This window comes from Rhea pennata, chromosome 4 (genome assembly GCF_028389875.1).
Source record: "Rhea pennata isolate bPtePen1 chromosome 4, bPtePen1.pri, whole genome shotgun sequence".
NCBI classification, from domain to species: domain Eukaryota; kingdom Metazoa; phylum Chordata; class Aves; order Rheiformes; family Rheidae; genus Rhea; species Rhea pennata.
The window spans coordinates 8369772-8388899 of NC_084666.1; the positions used below are offsets into that span (position 1 = coordinate 8369772).

The 19128-nt window shown below is 38.8% G+C and overlaps 1 protein-coding gene across 3 annotated transcripts in view; it reads right to left on the reverse strand.

Moving 5' to 3' along the window:
- Positions 1–3736: 3736 nt before the first annotated feature.
- The window catches only part of FAM53A (family with sequence similarity 53 member A), a 76533-nt gene continuing 61141 nt past the window's right edge, over positions 3737–19128 (reverse strand). For all 3 annotated transcript variants that reach the window (XM_062574535.1, XM_062574536.1, XM_062574537.1), the window contains exon 5: positions 3737–4922. In XM_062574535.1, the coding sequence (XP_062430519.1) occupies positions 4599–4922 (324 nt within the window). In that variant the 3' untranslated portion in view covers positions 3737–4598. The remainder of the gene's footprint in view (positions 4923–19128) is intronic.

Below are 19128 nucleotides of genomic sequence, written 5' to 3' on the forward strand. Positions count from 1 at the left end.
ATTCACAAATCCCCCTGATTCTTACTTATTTCTTTAGCTGGGACCTGTACTCAATATAGAAAATGTGCTGTTCCCAGGATGCTCTCATCATATTCCTGCATACTAGGCACACTAATTTCACAGCTGCAGCAGACAAAATTAACTATTTACTGAATTACACCCGGGACCATGCAGTTAAGAGTTCACCCCACATGTCATCAGCACACATCTTTTGCCCATTTCCCACCTAGCTGAACAACTGACAGCCTGTTTGCTGGGGCCTCCATAGGCCCAACCTCCTTTCCGAGCAAGGAAACGACATCATCTTCATTAGCTCTTTTAGGCTTTTTTGCCCTGGCACAGGCACTCTCCACCCAATGCACCCACAGGCTGTAGGTGATGCCAGCCAACATGCCTGTACCCTCTGCTGCCAACACTGCTCCCGACGTGGGGAAATCGGCAGGACTCTCAAGCCAGGTGCTCACTTTTCAGAGGGCTTAGAGCTTCTCTCATCAGTCAGAGTTTTATATTTCACCTCTAGGATTATTTTCTCCTGACCCTTTTGGAAGTCTAGCTCTACACTATCCCCTTGGTGTCACCCCGTCTTCATTCACACCGACTGCCCTTCCTGGTGCTTTCCTTGCCATGCTGTATTCAACTCTTCGTCCTCCAGAACTTATTTACCTTTTAACGTCTAGGCTTGCTTGGAGATGCAAGTCATATAGAACTGTAGAAAAATAGGGTGGGAAAGGACTGTGGTAAGTTAGCTCACCTTTTCCCTTGTCTCCAAACATCAAATGTAGCTATCACTTCTGACAGGTGGTTGCTCTTAATTTGTAGAACAGCTACCATCTCTTCATGCATTTTTTCAGTGATTCTCTACCCTTGTTTTTGTATTAGGCCTTAGGAGAAACTTTCTCTCATTCTAGCTGCAATTTAAGACCAGTCTACTATGTAGTTTCAAACTCATATTCTTTCACTGCTCCCTTACAGTTTCCCACATTTTCAGGATGTCAGTCATGCTGCTCTCCGCTGGACAACGCAGTCATAATGACCATCTCAAGTACTTCTAGGTATTCCTGTGAAACATGGGATTATCTCATGCGCTTTGCCACATATAATCTCATTCCTAAAGTGTTGCCTGAAGCTTGCCTTTCTTCTAACAGCAGGACTGTCTCCTAGATCCCTTTTCTAAAGGAATGTCAACCAGCTGTGCCCCACTCTACATTTGTGTAGTTTAACACTCTCTGCATTCAGCACTTGACTGAAAAGGATCTTGCCTTTCCCCACCATCTCCTCCCTGTCACACCACTAAACAAGTTTCCAAGATTATTTTGAATACTATCTTATCTTTCACATCTCTCCAGCTTCCTGTTGACCACAAATTTAACAAGCATACTGCTTTGTTACCAAGGTTGCTAATAAAAATGAAAGATAAGTGACCTGGAGTAACTCTCACACAGCCCCACGTAGTAGTCTTCTGTTTTGACATGAGGTGAAAGATGGAAGGAAACCACTCCCAGATCAGAGCTGCTTGCAGAGTTGCTCAACCCACTGCCAAATACAATTCAATCTCTAAATATGTTTTCTCTTTTTGAAAACTGCCTTGTATATTTGCCTAAAACAGCCCCTGCGGATTTCATCCTATAATTGACTGTAATAAAGATGCCAAGATTGTCATCTAAAAATCTCTTTTGGGGCAAGTCTTCATGTCTTATGCATGATGCAAAGCCAAAGCCTGCCCGTGTGAAACAAGTTTTAACCAGTAAATCCTTTTATTCGCAGTTCTCATATGGGATTGTATCAAGACCTGCAGATAAAGTGCAGACTTCTTTTAGCAGATTTCTTCATTTGCCAGTGTTACTGCACAGCTGTTCAACTGCTTATTTTGCTGCTCAATCACTAAGAGGCTAAACTAGACAATTGTTACTTCATACTTTCCTGAAACTTGTTCTTTACTACCTAAAACCACTCCTCCTTCCACCTTCTCCCCCGCCACAAAAAGGCTACTAAGAGCTGGTTACCAGAAGGAGATCAGAGTTCTGTGTTGCTATAAGCAGTTACATCTACACCTTAAATAGGAACGCTCTTCCTAGCCTATCCATCTTCCGGCTTCATATTGAATAAAAGTAATACTACAGAAGGGAGCTAGAAAACTTTGCCTTTGAGGCTAGATAATTCAGTTTCTCAGGACCACAACCAGACCATATTTCAGAGGTAGAATAAAAATTATGTGGTTTTCCATTCTTGCCTTAGAATTTATTATTGCTACCCTTAATAAAATCTAAACCTGTTAGCAAAGATAAGTATTTTTTTTTCTTGACAAAGCACTTCTTACCTCCTTTATTCATACCCTACGAAGCACTTTCTTTTTTACTTTTTCCAGGAACTCATCTTTTAGGGGGAAAGGAAGAGCAAAATAGATTGCCACATCAGCTTTCTCATTGCCATTACAGCTTTTAACAGCAACACTTTCAAACAAGTAGATTAGCTTAAGTGATCCCAGTTGTAATATTGGCCTTTGCTACATCCCTGCATTAAAGTTGACTCAGGTTTACTCACCTCTGTTGCTTAATTAAGAATAGACAAAGAGAATTGTTCTGCAACTAGTAATTTCAATCCAGGAGGCAGCTTGGTTGTTCTATTACTCACCACAACTGATCACCACATTAGAGTACCTGGCCCATCTGTGCATACAGGACCTCATTCATGAGCTGTACCTCACTTGCTACTTCTTGAAACCTAATCAGATCTTTACAGTACAGGAAGTGATTCTCAGCTGCCTACAATTTTTCAGATAACTCTGTGCATCTGCATCCCACCACCTGCATGCTCCCTACTACATAGGAGAAGATATCCGGGTAATGAGACCCACTATTAATAGGAGCTTCTGAAAGAGCTGAGGGTCCTGGCTCCAGTAACAGCTCCTTTATTTACTCAATTAGGAAAAAGGGGAATGATTTTTCCGCACAGCAAGTGGAAGGAAGCGAAAGCTTCACTTTCTCCCACACAATATGCATTAACACATCAAGAACTCAACAAGTCTCTTCAGTGCTCTTATACCGTAGTACAGCTGTAAACCAGTATCTATTATGGCTAAAAGCAACAATGATCTGATATGCAGTATGAATAAAAAAAAAACAAAAACAAAAAAGAGCTATTTACTTACTAAGAGAGCTACTCAGGGTTTTCAAATTTTATAAAGATACTAAAATATGTAAGCTGGTTCAGTAAATCAAGGCCAATTCTCATTAGGATCAAAGGTTGGCCCAGATCACAGGGCAAGAGCTGTCATACCTTCTCCAGCCATTTGTCATTTGCTTTAAGACACTCTGTTTTACCTGATTTAAAATATATTAAAATATTTTGGTTTTATGGCACAAGTTACAGTATGAGCTGGCTCATTTAAGCAGACTAATGTGATACTATGATTTAAGCATCCCCATTTCTACCCAATTTAAAACCATTTTCAGATTAATTTCTCCCTTGTAGCTGAACTAACAAAATAAGTGCGTGTTGCAATAGTCTGTAATGAATACAGTATTACATTTGAGATGACTGCAGTGTATGTAATCATGCCTTTGGGATCTGGGGTGAGTTATTCTCCAACTCCCCAAACTAACTTGACTTCAACTTTTTCTTTTCAGATGACCAAAAGTCTGCCCTCCCCCTCCACCCAACACTACACATACACTGTGCTACAGAATCTGCTGCAGACTGTTCATTTTAATTAGTAAAATTCATAAGCAGACACAAATGCAAAGCAAAATGTCATTTTATTTAATTCAAGGACTAGTTTCCTTCTAGTATTGCTGAAGGGATCACCTCCTGGGGAATTGATCATTACAAAGTCCCTGTCTAAAAGTTCAAGTGCTCTTGTACATTCTTTTGAACCACAGAAAACATAATGACCAAGTAGGTGGGCAGCTCCTTGCAGTTTTATCCCACCTAAATTAGCATCGCTTCAGGCTAGAAAACAATTCAAGTAGTAAAATCATGGAAAATGTTAACCTTTAAGGTCACTACCATATTTTGATCAAAGAGTCTTGAATGTATGAAAAGAACATTTGTACATGTTACGAAGTTTTTCAACCAGACGCTGTCAAAGATGGCAGTTAAGTATTTTGGACCAGTTGTCAACCAAATATTTAAGAGTTCTATCTGAAGGTTTATTACTAATTTCATTATGCAATTCACTTTTCACATTAAGCTCTTTAACAAAAGAAACATATACCCGCACCAGAATCACTGTAGACAGATTTAGTTTTATAGAATGCCCTTCTGAAAATTCATTTCAAAATAGAGATGCTTTTTCTCCAGAACTGTAAAAGCCATAAAAATGCAAAATATTTGTTAGGAAATTTTTTAATCAAAATTATTCCTTAATGTTCAAAATAACATTTAACCTCCTACTTTTTTTGTTGTTGTTGTCATCCACATATTGATCAATAGACTAAACAGGTAACAATGGTTCATGTTTTTCCCCCACCTGAAGCATTTCTTCTAACACAAGCCCAAGACAGGCAATACAGAGATTCAGGGACATGGATTATGCATGGCAAAGGTAATCCTCTATCATTTTAATTTAGAACTCTGATTCTAGCACACATTTCTGAGACTCAGTTGTTTTCAATCTGCTCCAGGTCCAAGTCCCCACAGTCTAGAGGAAAGATGCCCTCTTCAGTGCTTTCACAATCACTTGTGTCCTCATCACTTTCACATACTGCAGCTGCTTTCTTATAATCCCTTGCTTTGAAGCTACCTTGGCATGACCCACGATGCCTCACTTCATCCAGCTGTTCTTTCATCGGACTGGAACCAGGGGTGATGATGTTCATGAGATCATTTGAGTCACATGGGGATGACACAATTGTCTTCATTTGTGTGTCATCGTCATCATCTTCATAATCAAGGGAGCAAAGACTTTTGGAATTTTTTAAAGTCTGCAATTGAAAAAAATACATGTTTATATTAACCATGACTGTACAGGAGGAGCAGAATAAATTCCATGAATTCTTGAACAGGTTGACAGTATGTACTCAGAATCAATGTATTATGTATGTTTAAAGTAATCTTGGAAACAGTATGGGGCATGAAGAAACAAGGAAGTAAGAAGGAGTAGTATTTACTTACTTCACCATCTGTTTTTGCAGATATGCAGCATATGTGGATTCTAGTTAGTGGGATTAACTAGCAGTCCCATGTTTATGCAAAAAGGCCTAAAATTTAGTTGATTAAAGCCAAAATAAGAAACTCCAAGTGTCCAATTTGATATCTGAGCTTTCTGGAAAAACTAGAGCACAGTATTTGGTAACATCATTTAGGTCAAACAATTCATTCCTGGTGTCAAGAATTAGCTTCAAGTTCCCAAGAGTGCAGCAGATAAGCTCTCAGGCCTCAACTTGTAGATGGTTAGTCTGTAGTACAGCAACTGGCACTTTTGGATTACCTCAAAGAGGAAAAAGCCACTTCCACCTGAAGTAGCTTGCTCCAATGCCAGACAGCTTAGTTTGTCTTACACTTCAGTACCATTTGGACAAGCGTTCAGGAATTTGAAAACTCAGTCTAAACAAAGTACCTTAAAAAAAGAGAGGCTCTCACAGCTTTGCTTAGGCAAAGGGGAAAAAAACATAATCCATGTGCCACCTCTGCCTCTTAGATACAGGAACGAAATGAGTGTGCTCCCCACGTAACTGCAAGGGAGCTTTGACTAATTAGAATCCCAAAGAAATACTTAAGACATTAGAAGTTAGACTTTACAAATGAGACACTTCTAAATTTCATCTCTTACAAACAGACAGCAAAAGGAAAGGGTGAAGCTGTCAGGGTTTCTCTCAGGGAGAGGAAGAGCCAAGAGAACAGAACTGTGGCTTTCAATATCTTACTGGTTAAGTTACCCCAGTCTCACATACACAAGGCAATTGTTTATTACAGGCAAATTCAGAGGGAAAAAAGATCAACTCACAATTTCACACCTGTTTTCAGCTTTTTCCTCATAATTTGTCATCTCTTCACTAGCGTTTGACATTTGTAGATATAGTCATATGAAATAGGAACATTGCAACATTCACAGTACATTATTCCAGATGTTCTGGATAATCTTTCTACCACTTCACACTAGCAGCCACATAAGCAGCCTACCAATATCTGTTAAATGGCTTTTAAATAACATTTCAAAAATTCAGAGAAATTGGAAATTAGCCAGCCTTGCTTGCATACAACTAGATGGAGAGGGGAGCGAGGAAGCAGGGGTGAAGTGATCTGCCCAACCCACGTGTCAGTGGTATGTGGGACATCTTGCAAACAACCCTACACAGGCACTCTGGAAGTTCATACATCAGATCTACGCAGAAAAATTATTCATTTGAGAAAAGCCTCAGGCAGAGATGAAAAAGCAAGACAAAAAAAGGTGAAAAGCAAAACACACATAGGAGCTTTGGAATTCAGTCATGGCACAGCTATGCTGAGGAGTCATCAGCAGCACTGGAAGGTGAGGGTGGTTCATCAACACTTTTATCTCACCATACCTAGAGAATACTGTTGCAATGCCTTAAGTCAGCATAAAATGAAAACATTTCAGTGCAGATTCTTCATTATTGATCAGAGGAGCCATTTGTTATGCCCATGATGTGCATGGTTCTTCTCTCCAAAGAGTTCTGATATCATTAACTACTCTTATGTTGAAATTAATGGAGTGTTCGCTTATAATATACACTAGATCATTAGCTAGCAATTCATAGATTAAAGGCCAGTACGATCTGAAGGATAACCCAGTTTGCTTGGACAGACATGATCAAGATTTTCTTCAGGAGTTTACTTTATGGAACTCCAAGACTTGTGTCCAAACACCAGCTTTCAGGAAAAAAAGAGAAGAAAGAGTTTGTGACCATAGTTGTATCAGGGAGACGGGGGGAAGCACTAAATTCTTTGTTAGCTAGCCTTAGTTAAAACTCACATCTTATTCTGAATGTGAATAGCTTCAGAACTTGATGACATTGAGTAATCAAAAAGCTGTATCATCAAATTTCTCTTCCCATGAGAAAGACCAGTTCTGATATTAAAAAAAATTCCTGTTTCCACACCACATTTCTACATAGCTCACTTAGAAGTAATGCAAATACAAACAGTTGAGCCCCTTTGTATGACTAAGAGGTGTGAATTTGTCTCATACTTACTCAAAAGCTAAAAAGTATATTTTGAAGTAGAAAGTGTTAAATATTTGAATCCTAATTGTATCAGACTGCTTTGAAAAGAATGCATTTCCTGTTGTGCATCTGTGCATCACATAAAGGACAATATTTTCAGTCCTTTAAATCTTATAGTAGACACTGGAAAGGAGAGAGAACAAATAAAGGAAAGCTTTGAAAGTTCTGCTTTCAATGTTTTAGAAAGGAATTCCCAAGTTCCCCTCCAAAATATCTTTTATTCAATTTGCCGCTAGAAATTAATCCAACCACACAGCTGTCTTTCTGGAAGGTCTGTGTACATAAATGGAAAATTGCCTGTTAGCTGTACTGTGCTGAAACCTCTTGAATAGGAACTTTTAGCTGGTTTCGACACAACAGCAAGCGCATTCAACTGGCTCTTTGTTCACCCACTTGTCACAACCGCACCAAACTAAAAATAGGTGGATTTATTATCTCGTAGCACAATCCCACTTCTTTCACAAGCCAAAGGTAGAAACTGCAATGCATTCAAGCCCTCCAAACAGCAGCTTTACATGTTACGCTGGTACAGTACCACACCTTTCAAGCACAATCGGGCTCAGTGGGGAGCCCACTTGCTCAATGGTGCTCAGTTTATAAAGGATGCTGGATGAACAAGACAAAAGAATCTGCAGTTGGCAATGGATAGAACTCAATCAGCTAAAAGTATTCTTTTGTGCAATAGAAAAAAAAGAAACTCAGTTTTAAAAGAAGTGGGGTGATAGAATGTCTGAATATTAAGGAAAAAAACTTTGTACAGAAGACAATGGTAGAGAAGGAAATAAAAGAAATCTCTCTAGACCCTTGCTATACAAAGCACACAAGAAAGGCCTAAAGTAGCTTGAAAGGATGCTAATGTCTGTACTCTACCAAACCTCTAGTTGAAAAAGCTGCAATACATCACTTTGCAGATATAAAAAGCAATAAAAAGGTTGTTTTTGTTTTCCTAACAAGACTAGAGCATTTGCTACAGTAGTCAAGGGAAAACAGTCACTTGTGTGTTAAAACCTAGCGTATAATGGGGGCAGCAGTTCTCATGCTTCCTCCCCATACCCTCATCATACACCCATCTTCCCGGTCAGCTTGGGAAGGGAAGGGAAGACACAGCTGCGCTGGGGAGGCACAGCTACAGCAGCTGGCACACAGGACAGAGGACAACAGGAGCCACCAGAAGCTCAGCAGTAGTCACCAAGTCACAACAAGCTCCCTAGAGCCACAGGCTTGGGAGGGAAGGGAACTGAGCAGACAAACGAGACTGGACGAAGTCTGACTAGTTATTTGGCTTGCTCTGTCCATCCTAGGACTTTTGCCTGTGACTGCACAACACAAGAGATACTGCTTCAAGAGATCCTACTACGCAGGGATCCTTGGCCATTAAAGTCCTGTATGGATGCAAAGCAGTGGTTGATGTGGCATTCCTCATGCCAAGCAGACTCTTCGCTTTATGAAGCTAGAGGGAGACTTCTAAGGAAGGACTTTAAGAACAAACTTCCACAGAAAACTGGCCTTAAACAGCACACTGAAGCATGCCCTAAACATACCATCATGTGACTGATGTCACATCCTACCACTAAAAGATGTGAGCAGAGGGGTATCATTCCCAATAAACTGAATTTTCTTTATGCATCTAATTATTTGTTTGAATTGTCACAGGTTGTACTGGAAAGATGTACAGTTGCTGTCATAAATCACTACAAATCTCAGCTGGCTGTGCACATTAAAAGATTCTACCAGTCCTAATTCCTGCATCTTCTACTATGCATAAATAAAACAATAGTAAGAAAAAAGTTTGTTATGTAACAGCAGCAAATTAAAGGGGTTTTACAAAAATCTCTGTACATTGGCTTGATTCTCCATTTGTACACTTAAAGCCTACGGAACTGCATTGCCATAAATCTCATTGTGGAGTAAGACTTTTGCCATTTGACTTGTCTTTTACAGCACTGAGCATTTTGTGAACACTTCAGTCTTTCAGCTTTAAGTAGCTTGTAGTCAGGAAGAACTAGAGGCTCAGTGTGAAGTACAGATGACAAGAGGAAAACAATATAGTATTCTTCATACTGTTCTGTGCTTGGAACTTGCTAATATACTCTAAAGCTTTGTTATAGCTTTAAACTCAAAGTAAAGTTGACCAGGAGAGAACTCTTCCCTCCTCAAATGAGGAAGCAGACTTCAAGATGCATGAAGTTCTTAAATTAAAATATCTAAGAAAATTATTTAAATGCAAAACCATTATGCATCTGGAAACTAGATATTTGAAATGAAATCAAAATTTATTTCCTTCTGTCAAGTCACAAAACAAAGCAGTTAACATAAACCTTTATTTATTTATATATTCCATAGAAATAAATTGAAATTCCATAAAATTCCTGAAACCTTCACAGATTAGATTTAGTTTTCCTTTGAATTCACTTTGGGGGATGAACACTGTTTACTTTTCATAGCTTTAAAGTTCTAATTTTTCTGAAAATTTGATTTGTATTTTTAAATTCAAAAAACGTAATTTTTACGTCACCTTTCATGGGATAGGAAATAGGAAAACTGTGGAATCCCAAATATGAATGTGGAAGAGCAAATACAACAGATTTTGCTGTGCAACTAGACATTTAATTGTAATAATCTTTCTTTTCCTCAGAGATAAGATTACTGCTGTAATTTTTACAGTCAGAAAAGAGATATCATATTTGGAAAGCCAAGGACCTAGTTAAAAAAAATCAATACAGGCTGACATACAACAGTATGGCCATGACTTGAAATGGAAGTTGTTCAGCACTTTGTCTCTGCTATATCTTCAAAGGTAATTTTAATTTTTTAGATGTAGATGCCCAGGAAGAGAAGTAAACTGACATCAACTCATTTCACATCAGTTGCTGAACAGCAGAGTAACAGGCTTTCATCTCCCACTAGCCAGACTGTTCTAGATTTAAATATGCAGTTTTCTGGCATAGTCTACCAAGAAAGTTGATCTATTTATTGGCCTAGATTTTTATGCTTATATTCTAACATGTGCCACAGAATCCTTATAAGCTTTGTTTATGAGCTGTAAGAACTTGTGATTTAGCTCAGTTTTTTATTTAGTGCTATTTGGAAAAAAAAATTGTCCTAAGATAGAAATACTTAAGTGAAATGCTAAAGTGGCTAATTATACTCACACCTGCCAGAGCTTCTGAAAGACTTCTAATGAAGTCAGAGAAAAAGATAACAAAGATGCTAGTTAGCATATTAAAGAACAATAAATTGTTCCAGAAATAGTTTGCTCTTGCCATTTAAGTCTTTTTTAAAAAAAACAGTTTGTTCATGCTCTCCACAGAATTTCAATTTAACTATGTATTTTTCTATTCCTTCCCCTCAAACCTACAGCACAGATAAACCTGGTTTGTCCAAAAACCAGCACAGGGGGTTCACGTGACAGCATGTTAACCTTTCTAGAACCAACAGCATTGCTGTCAATCCGGGAGCCCTCGTCAGCGCCCCGTGATTTGTAATCTCTTGAATAACAAGTAGAGACAAGGATATTCGGCATATCAAAAAACTGACAGAAACTACTGGAATAATTTCTTTTAAAGATCCTAAAAAGAGAAACAAAATGGACAAAGATGAGAAGTAGGGGAGAGAGTTTCACCATTTTTCCTGTCATTGGCTTATTGAGTGGTTCACCAGAACTAGCATAAAAATCTGACATCTGTCTTTTATTTTTTTTTTTACCCTCCAAAATACCTGAAAACCTGCAGGCAAGCATAAAAATCTTGGCCTCTTACTCAGAGGCACTAAGTACCAGCCTGACTTTTGTTGTCAAATATAAAACAACGAAGATAAAAGGAGTGTGCGCTACTTAAGTATGAGCTGCTTTTAGCAATGACCTGAAAGTCCTCAATACAGTTGATGACATGTGTCTTTCACAAGAAACGCAAAACAGTGCTTGGAAAGATTATAAACAGGGTATAGAAAAAAGAGATTTTATTTAAGAGGAAAGACTGCAGGAATTCTAGACAATGTGTTCAAGTTAAATTACTTTAAATACAAACTTATGACTTAAACTCTAGCCTTGTGTTACATGGTTCTGTGCTTACTACATCATCATGACTACCACACATACCCATTTGTCAAGCTAAATACTCTACTTCATTAGTGCTCAAGGAGAGAGAAGTTAAAAACAAATCGCCTTCAGTAAGCACCAAGATGCTTACTTTGTTTTCAAGAGGTTTGCACAGACACAACCAATTCTACAGTCCTGGACAGCACAGAGAGCAGATACATCAGGAATATCTTGATAGACTTTGGAGCATTGACTCTCTGAGGACACACGGCAAGAAAAACATGGACATCATGCAAGAGGTTGTACGCAAACAAGCACGTGTCATCCTGTAACAGTGTTTACTGAACTAAAGGATGCAAGGAACTGAAACTCCCATTCAATAGGTTTTGCATCCCTTATTTCTTCATATATAGAGCTGAGGCAAAGAAAGACCAAGTGCCTTGCCTGTGGTCAAACAGGAGGTCTGATACAACAGGGAACTAAACAGTCTTCAGCCAGTGCTCTAGCAACCAGGTAACCACTCCTACAACCAAGTCTGCCACATTTAGAAAGGACAGTGCCTATAATAGAAAGCTTTAAAAATACTGGATTTCTAATAAGATAGCAATGCTGAAGCTTAGTTATACATATCACAAACTCAAAAAGAGTCATGGAAAGGTAGCATCTATCATAAGAGACTGCAGGCCACAATAACTGATTATCTACATTGGCTAGTGAGTTTTAGGGTCAGATTAATGTGCAGCAGCCTTTGGAATAGTACAACATCCTACTCATTTAGCTGGGAAACTTCGTGAAATTCAATTAAACCACACCTATTGCTTTTGTTGCATTTCATCTTGCCAAAGGCACTGAACTCTAAATAGCCACATGTGAAGTTGCAAGCATGGCAGATACAAATACAGCAGGATTAAAACTACTATGGATTCTGTTCAGCCTAAACACCCTATTTCCTCCCCACTCCCACCTAAAGACATAAAAAGTGACCATGACAGGCATTCCACATACAGAAACGAATTCTACATTCAAACCAGGCATCTTCTTCACATCTTGTTCTTGTAGTTGCTTGCAAAGATCACCCAAACAACTAAGGGGAAAACTTGCAGGCCCATCAGATTTCTTACTAACTCTCTCTCACCCCATGCGGTATTGTGCACTAAATGTTAAGTAACATACATAAGAAACTAAGCAATTTAAGTAGATTGAAGTATAGTTTGAGTATCTCAAAGTATTTCTCTACACTGAATATAAGCAGACAAAAAACTATTACATTTGACATTCACTCCTTTCAATGCAAGTTTTAGTAAGTTATGGTAGTTTAGTAAAGGACTAAGACACTTGCGGAAATTGCTCAACCCCTGGCATCTGGGTTTCTAGTAAGTCCAGGATTATTCATCATAGGGGTTAGGATTTTTCTTCTTCTTTAAGATGAAAATCGGAAGCTAAGAAATGAGATAACTACTTAATGTAATACAGCCAAGAATATGATTCAATACAATAGCAGTTCACAAAGGGGGTGAATACATACGGCAATACTTCCTTTATATGTAACCTGGACCAATGTTAAAATGCATTTTAAAAGTTTAGAATATGGAATTCTAATTAAGATGTTGGCACCTTACATTTTCAATTCTTTGGATCTGTGAGCTGCAACCTCTTACATTTACTGTTTCAATAAATATAAATCATGCAACTTTTTACTGTGGGAATATGTGGAATTGTATTACAAAAATACCAGGCTGATTTCACCTGCTTGTAATTAAGTGAAAATAGTACCACTCTAGGAAGAATACATACCTACAGATGCTACGAATTACTCCATTAGATGAAGCAGAAGAGGCAGATTTAGCTGTTCAAAACTGGCAGATGATCAATATAGTGTCAAATAAAGTTTGATAATATTCGCTTTCTGCAACTTAATACAGTGAAAGATTGTGGCCAGGGCAAAGAGGACTAAGCTGAACAAGACTAGTAGACACACCAGCAGCGTTCATCTGAAATGCACAGATCCATTAGACCAGAGCTTTCCCCCAGAGGGAGAAGTACCATCATAAGGAAGAAACGCAAAAGGGTGTTGAAAGAGCAGGAAGAGTGGTGCAGGAAAAGGGCTCTAGCTCTGTTCTTCCTCAGGCAGCAGCTGCAATCTGAGGTCTCTCCTAGTATCACAGCAATTGCCCTGCCTTAAGGCGAACAACTGTCTTTGCACATCTTCACCTCTCCTGTCTGACCCTGCGTACACTCCCAATGTTAGTCCTCAAACCTCTTGGAGAAACTGAAGAGCTAGAAGAGTCTGAACTGGGTCCACTACTGCGCTTGAACTGCACAAACCTCAGAGGCTTCAGCCTGGCAAGTTTTCATGAGCGAGGTGAACTAGTAAGTAATGGTGTGATGAACAAACAGCTGCATCATTTGTCTTCATTACAAAGATGATGAATAAGCCTGTTTTTGCAGTAGAATGGCGTAAAGGGAAATAACGTAACCGCTCTGCCAGCATTGGTCCATCTTTTCCAATTAAGAAGTTTTAAACCTGTCTTTTCAGGAAAGAAACTCAGGCTCTGGAAACAACAATGGACTTCGAGTGCATGTTATTAGCTTCACCAATATGAAAGAATGACATTGCAGAGACTTGGTTTCAATAATGTCTAATCCATATAGATTTTAGAGATATATCTAATTTTGCTACATTTTAAACTAGGAAGTAAGAGCACACACTCACATTATTCAGCATAAAGCAGCTACACACACATACAACCCCCCTCATCCAAAGAGATTAACATATTCCATAGTTGCTCAAAATGTGTCTCTCTCTGAACAGGACATGAACACTGTTTTAATGAGAAGATGGTGGCTTGCAGAACTGCCTATCAGCACTGGGGGATCCAAAAACCAAATTCACCTTAGGTTTGAACTGAAGGAGAATTTTATGCCTCTGATCAAGTGGCCAAAGTTACCTGTGTAGGTACCTACACCTTATACACATACCTGTGCAAACCATATTATTCCTCTGACACAAACTACAATAAACTCGAGTAACTAATCAACCCTGGAACAAAGTTTACATACACACAAAAAAACTCCAGGAGTTTTGCTAGATTTCTAACTAGTTGGTTTTACAGAAGGGAATGTTGTAATTTTACTTCCACAAAACTCCTAATGATCAACCACATTTTGAAGTTCACTTTACCATGCCAAATTCTGCTCTCGAGTGAGTAACACAGTTAAAGTCCGTGCTTATGCATCAGTGTAACACAGGACAGGATCTGACCCTTGTGGCTTCAGAATATGATCATACCAGCTTCGTTTCCTGTTTCATCTATTTTTGTAGAGAACTTTGATTCCTGAGCAGTTTAGCCAGGGTCTTACTCCTTCATGACTTTACTAAGAATTGTGGACAATTACTTTCATAACCAAATCACATACTTGCTGATTTTTGCATAGTTTACCCTTGTACCATCTCATCTTAAAATTCTAGAATGTTTTTTTTTCCCCAAGTTACATGTTAACTCAACACAATAAGTCAATTTTCTAAGAAATTAGAAAAGTAAATTTCAAATCCTGATCTTAATGCTGCCCTCATTAGTTACTGACACATGTCAGCCTCACCTATGTTATTGGGTTATGCTGGCACTCTATCATAACTAGCATTTTAAGGGATCCCATAATTGGACCATAAAGTTCATTCTGCCAGGGAAGAGGAAGGAAGAGAAAGGGAAACACGACCTTGGCTTGGAAAACAGTTCCCCCTTCCTCCAACCAGCTTTCCACTAGAGAAACACTTGATCAAGACAAAAATCTTGTCATCCAAATACACAGATATGCATGCACATACATGTACAAAGTTCAAGTGGTGTTAGGAATCTTCTGCTCAATTCAACAAAACACTTGCATTTTTATAATAAATTCTTGTAGGAGTATTAATTCAAATTGTAGGTGGACTCTAGCTGCTAATTATTTCCAGAGACAAGCTAAGTTGAGCACAACACATTTAAGAACAGAATCAATGTTGTTCATCTTCAATCTCTTTAATATAGGTACTGTATTTTTCTAACTTTGTATCCAATCTCACAGATTTTGAGCACTTCTGAAACTGTATAGCTCAAAAAGTGCTCTTGATATGAAATGACAAGTCTGCTACAGATGCTTAATACTAAGTCAACCAGTGTTACACTTTGATATTTGAACCAATAAACTAACTTCTCCAAATTGTATGCACTTTTAATCAGAGCTGAAAGTGTAACACTTCTGCATTAGATCCTTAATACAGTTTCTACAAAGGAAACATGTATGTAGAGTACTTTATCCTTCAGTCACACTGAAAAATATCAATTTTTGTTTTAAAATACACTCTAGTAAGTCAGAAGACAAGCAAGTTGTAAGCAAGTCAGAGAGAACACTCAAAAATATTAGAGCATTTATAACAGTAAAACTGAACTAAATCCTCTTATTGCATGTCTGACTTCAGTTTCTTGTTCTCTAACATAATCAGTCTGCTTAAAAAAGCTAGGCATTCAAGTATTACACATATCTTGTTTTTAAAAAAGTCGAATTAGTTTATATTATCAACCTGTAAGCTTGCTAGCACAGCATGAAAGCCTTTTAGGTTTAAGTTAGTTACTACTGTAACAAAAACTGAAAGAAAAATATTCAGAAGTCCCATTTATTTAAAATACAATTTCTGACAATACTGAAGTTCTCTGCAGAAGAACTTCTCACCATCATTATACACACAAATGAGTATTTTCACATACACGAATTGCAGTTAATCAAAAAGCTGATCATTCAACACTGAACAATCACCTCTCAGATCACTTATCCAGTGGACACAGGCTTATATAACTGTACTCTATTAAAGGTTGCTTCTAGTAGCCTAAAAAGCATCTCTTAGGTTTGCATATTTTTGAAAAAGAAAAAAAATTTCCCCATCTTAAAAATCCAACAGAAGAACAAATTAACATCCCCAACAGTGCTGATGAATTCATGTCAGTTCACCATCCTCACCCATTTGAGATGAATTTTGCTTTTATTGCACCTGTGTGAGCACACATGCAGCAAGAACTAATCTGTATAACGCAAGACTAGCAAAAAGATGAAGTGACAGTTAAGACTTTCCAAAATGATTACAGAACACCTCACTGCAGAGAAAAACCTCAGGTGATTCAGTTTGTTTCAAGTCTCTCAGAAAACCATGCACCAAGTCAGAAAGTGACTGTCAAAAGCAAGGGAAGCACATCTATCTTACCACGAAGTTTCACAACAGATAATACTCAGTGTACTGGACACCAGAGCCTAGTTTCAAAATGTTTCAAAATGATTTCTTCCATTCTGGTATACAAAGATTCACTGCTTTATCACTCCGATTACCATGTTATCACAAGAGTACTGGATGTTAAGATGATCCCCTCTCCCAAAAGAGGGAAACTTGAAACGGTGTAACTCATTTTCTCATAAATTAAGAAAAATAGTGGGGTTTCATTTTTGCTAAGAGGTCTGGGGTGGGGGGGGGAAGAGGGAAAATCCTTGATTAATGATGAAATATCACTAAATCCTCCTCTGCTAGCCACCATCTCCCGCAATTTAAAGCGAGGAAAAAAAAAAAAAAAAAAAAAAAAAAATCAATTCCTTCCCTGCCACCTGCCTAAACCCAGATGGTAAAACCTGAGAAAAAAGTGCTGTCTCCCTGCTCTACAAACCCTCTGGTGCAGCTTAGATACATTAACTGTAAGTACCCTATATATAACGTTAAACCATAGCTCTCAACTCAATATTACATTGTACTCCAAACAATATCACCAATAATTCCCACAAAATCCAATTTTATCACAGACTGAGTAATAATTAGAAAAAGAAAATACCCACAGCTGGCTGAAACCTTGCTCATGAGTTAATAGATGGCCCCTTTTCGCATAATGTCAAACGCAGCTGGTCTGGTACTCATTAGCTCTTTCAATAATGAATTCTTACATGTACATACAGCAACTCGCCAAAAAGGAAAAGCAAATCTGCAGCAGATACTAAGCTGCCTCCTCCTCTCATTAGCACACTGCTTACAGGAAAAAGTACTGTAAAGAAAAAGACCCCACAAAACTAGTCTCAGGTTGGATGCAGAGCAAGATGGTGCTGAACACTAAGATCAGCTCTGTAAAACGTTTGTTATAGAAAGTCATTAAAAAAAGTGGTAGTGAGGAAAAAGCTCAAAAACCTTACCCCAATGAGATTTTTTTTCCTCTACTACCCCCAAGGCTTACATTTGTGGACTTGCCTCTACCATCAGAGCAGAGGGAATGCCCAGCGCAGGGGCTCGCTTCATTCAAGGCCATTCTGGGCCTCGCTTTGCTTCACGTTGTGACCCGCTCTGCAGAGGCGAAGCGAGCAGAGAGCCGGCTGCTCTCTGCTGCCTGCTACCTCAGTAGCACTTTTCATTCATGACTCCTAAAAACCACGGAGCGCCCATTCAAAACCAAGTACCCCCAAGGCCGGGCTCTCCTGTCAGAGGACAAAGTGCTGGCTTGTCTTCAGCTCACGTTTGATGCTCGACTATCATTTCCTAGCCCGGCCTACAGCTATCTCCTTTCCTTCTTCCCAAGCCGGCTGGAATTTGAACTTTAAATGGATGCCCTCCGTGGCAACAATAGATAAAAAAGGAGCCTTTGATTGCTCATGCGTTGCTGAAAAAGAAAAGAGGAGATTCATCCTGGCTGCGACCCTAGCAGGAACTCATCAAGCCCGGCTCCCTTTCCATTCCAATGGGATGCCTTCGCCTGTAGCTACTCATTCAAGCTCGCTGTGTCTATATTTCCATTCAAAGAGGATGAATTCTTCAGGTTCTCCCCCCCCTCCTCCAAGAAATTAAATGTTGATCCTATGAATGAAGGGCAACACCGAGCTTGGAAAGCTGCCAAAGGGTTCTGTAACGCTCAGCGGTTTGGAGTTAATTCAGTACTTATTGGTATCTAGCAGGATTTATAGCTGCATTATTTATAAAGCAAAAGAAATTGCAAAGCCATATTTAGAGCTTGGTAATAAACTATTTTTAGCACCATCTGTTTTTCTAGTTTGTTCCCTTGTTTAGGCAAGGGTGTACTTCTACCCAGTCCCCTCTTCCCTATCCTTTTAAAATGAGTCCACAGCACCAGCAAGGCTCACATTGAATATTTACTCTATAGCAATTCTCCTAATCATCATTTGGAAATTAAAGCTGCTGACTGAAAACAGTCTCAAGCTAATGCAACATACACACTGCCTTCAGTAACAAAACTGAACAGGTTCTTTTTAATGCAAGGGGCAATATATTTTATATAAAGAATGTTACTATCTGAAAAGCAATAACTGATCATTAACTACATTAAGTCATCTGAAAAGTGTTCATAACCCTGGCAATGTTTTTTCTGGGCAAGAGTTGCCAAGTTTCACCCTCATTAAAGCCACGGATATTTTGTAACAAGTACTTTCTGTCAGGCCGCACTGCTGTTAGAGGGGGAAATGGAAAGCACAAGCAGCTGCTGCAGGCTCCTTGCCTCAGCAGGGATGAGGTGTTTCAAGCTCCAGCTGTCACCCAGGCAAGAGCTCCCCAAAAACCTCAAGTTAACTCTTCAAGCTCACATTTATATTCTGGTCTCAGTGTGGGACAACACCGGTGGCCTCCATGGCATGGTAAGAGGGATGAAAGTGAAGGGGTTGCAATTCCCTGAGTTCTGGTTGAATCAGTACGCAAACATCCAGAGCACTGCTTAAGTTCTCAGAAATGCATTTGATAACAGCAATACATTCACTGCACCCTCATGACTCATGCAAGTTTCCTTTCTAATCAAAGCACTAGTACAAAATATTTGATAGCTTTACTGTTAATTAGATTAAGAAATTCTATTTTGGAGAAAGGCAGAACACTCATCTAAAATATGTACTAATTACCTG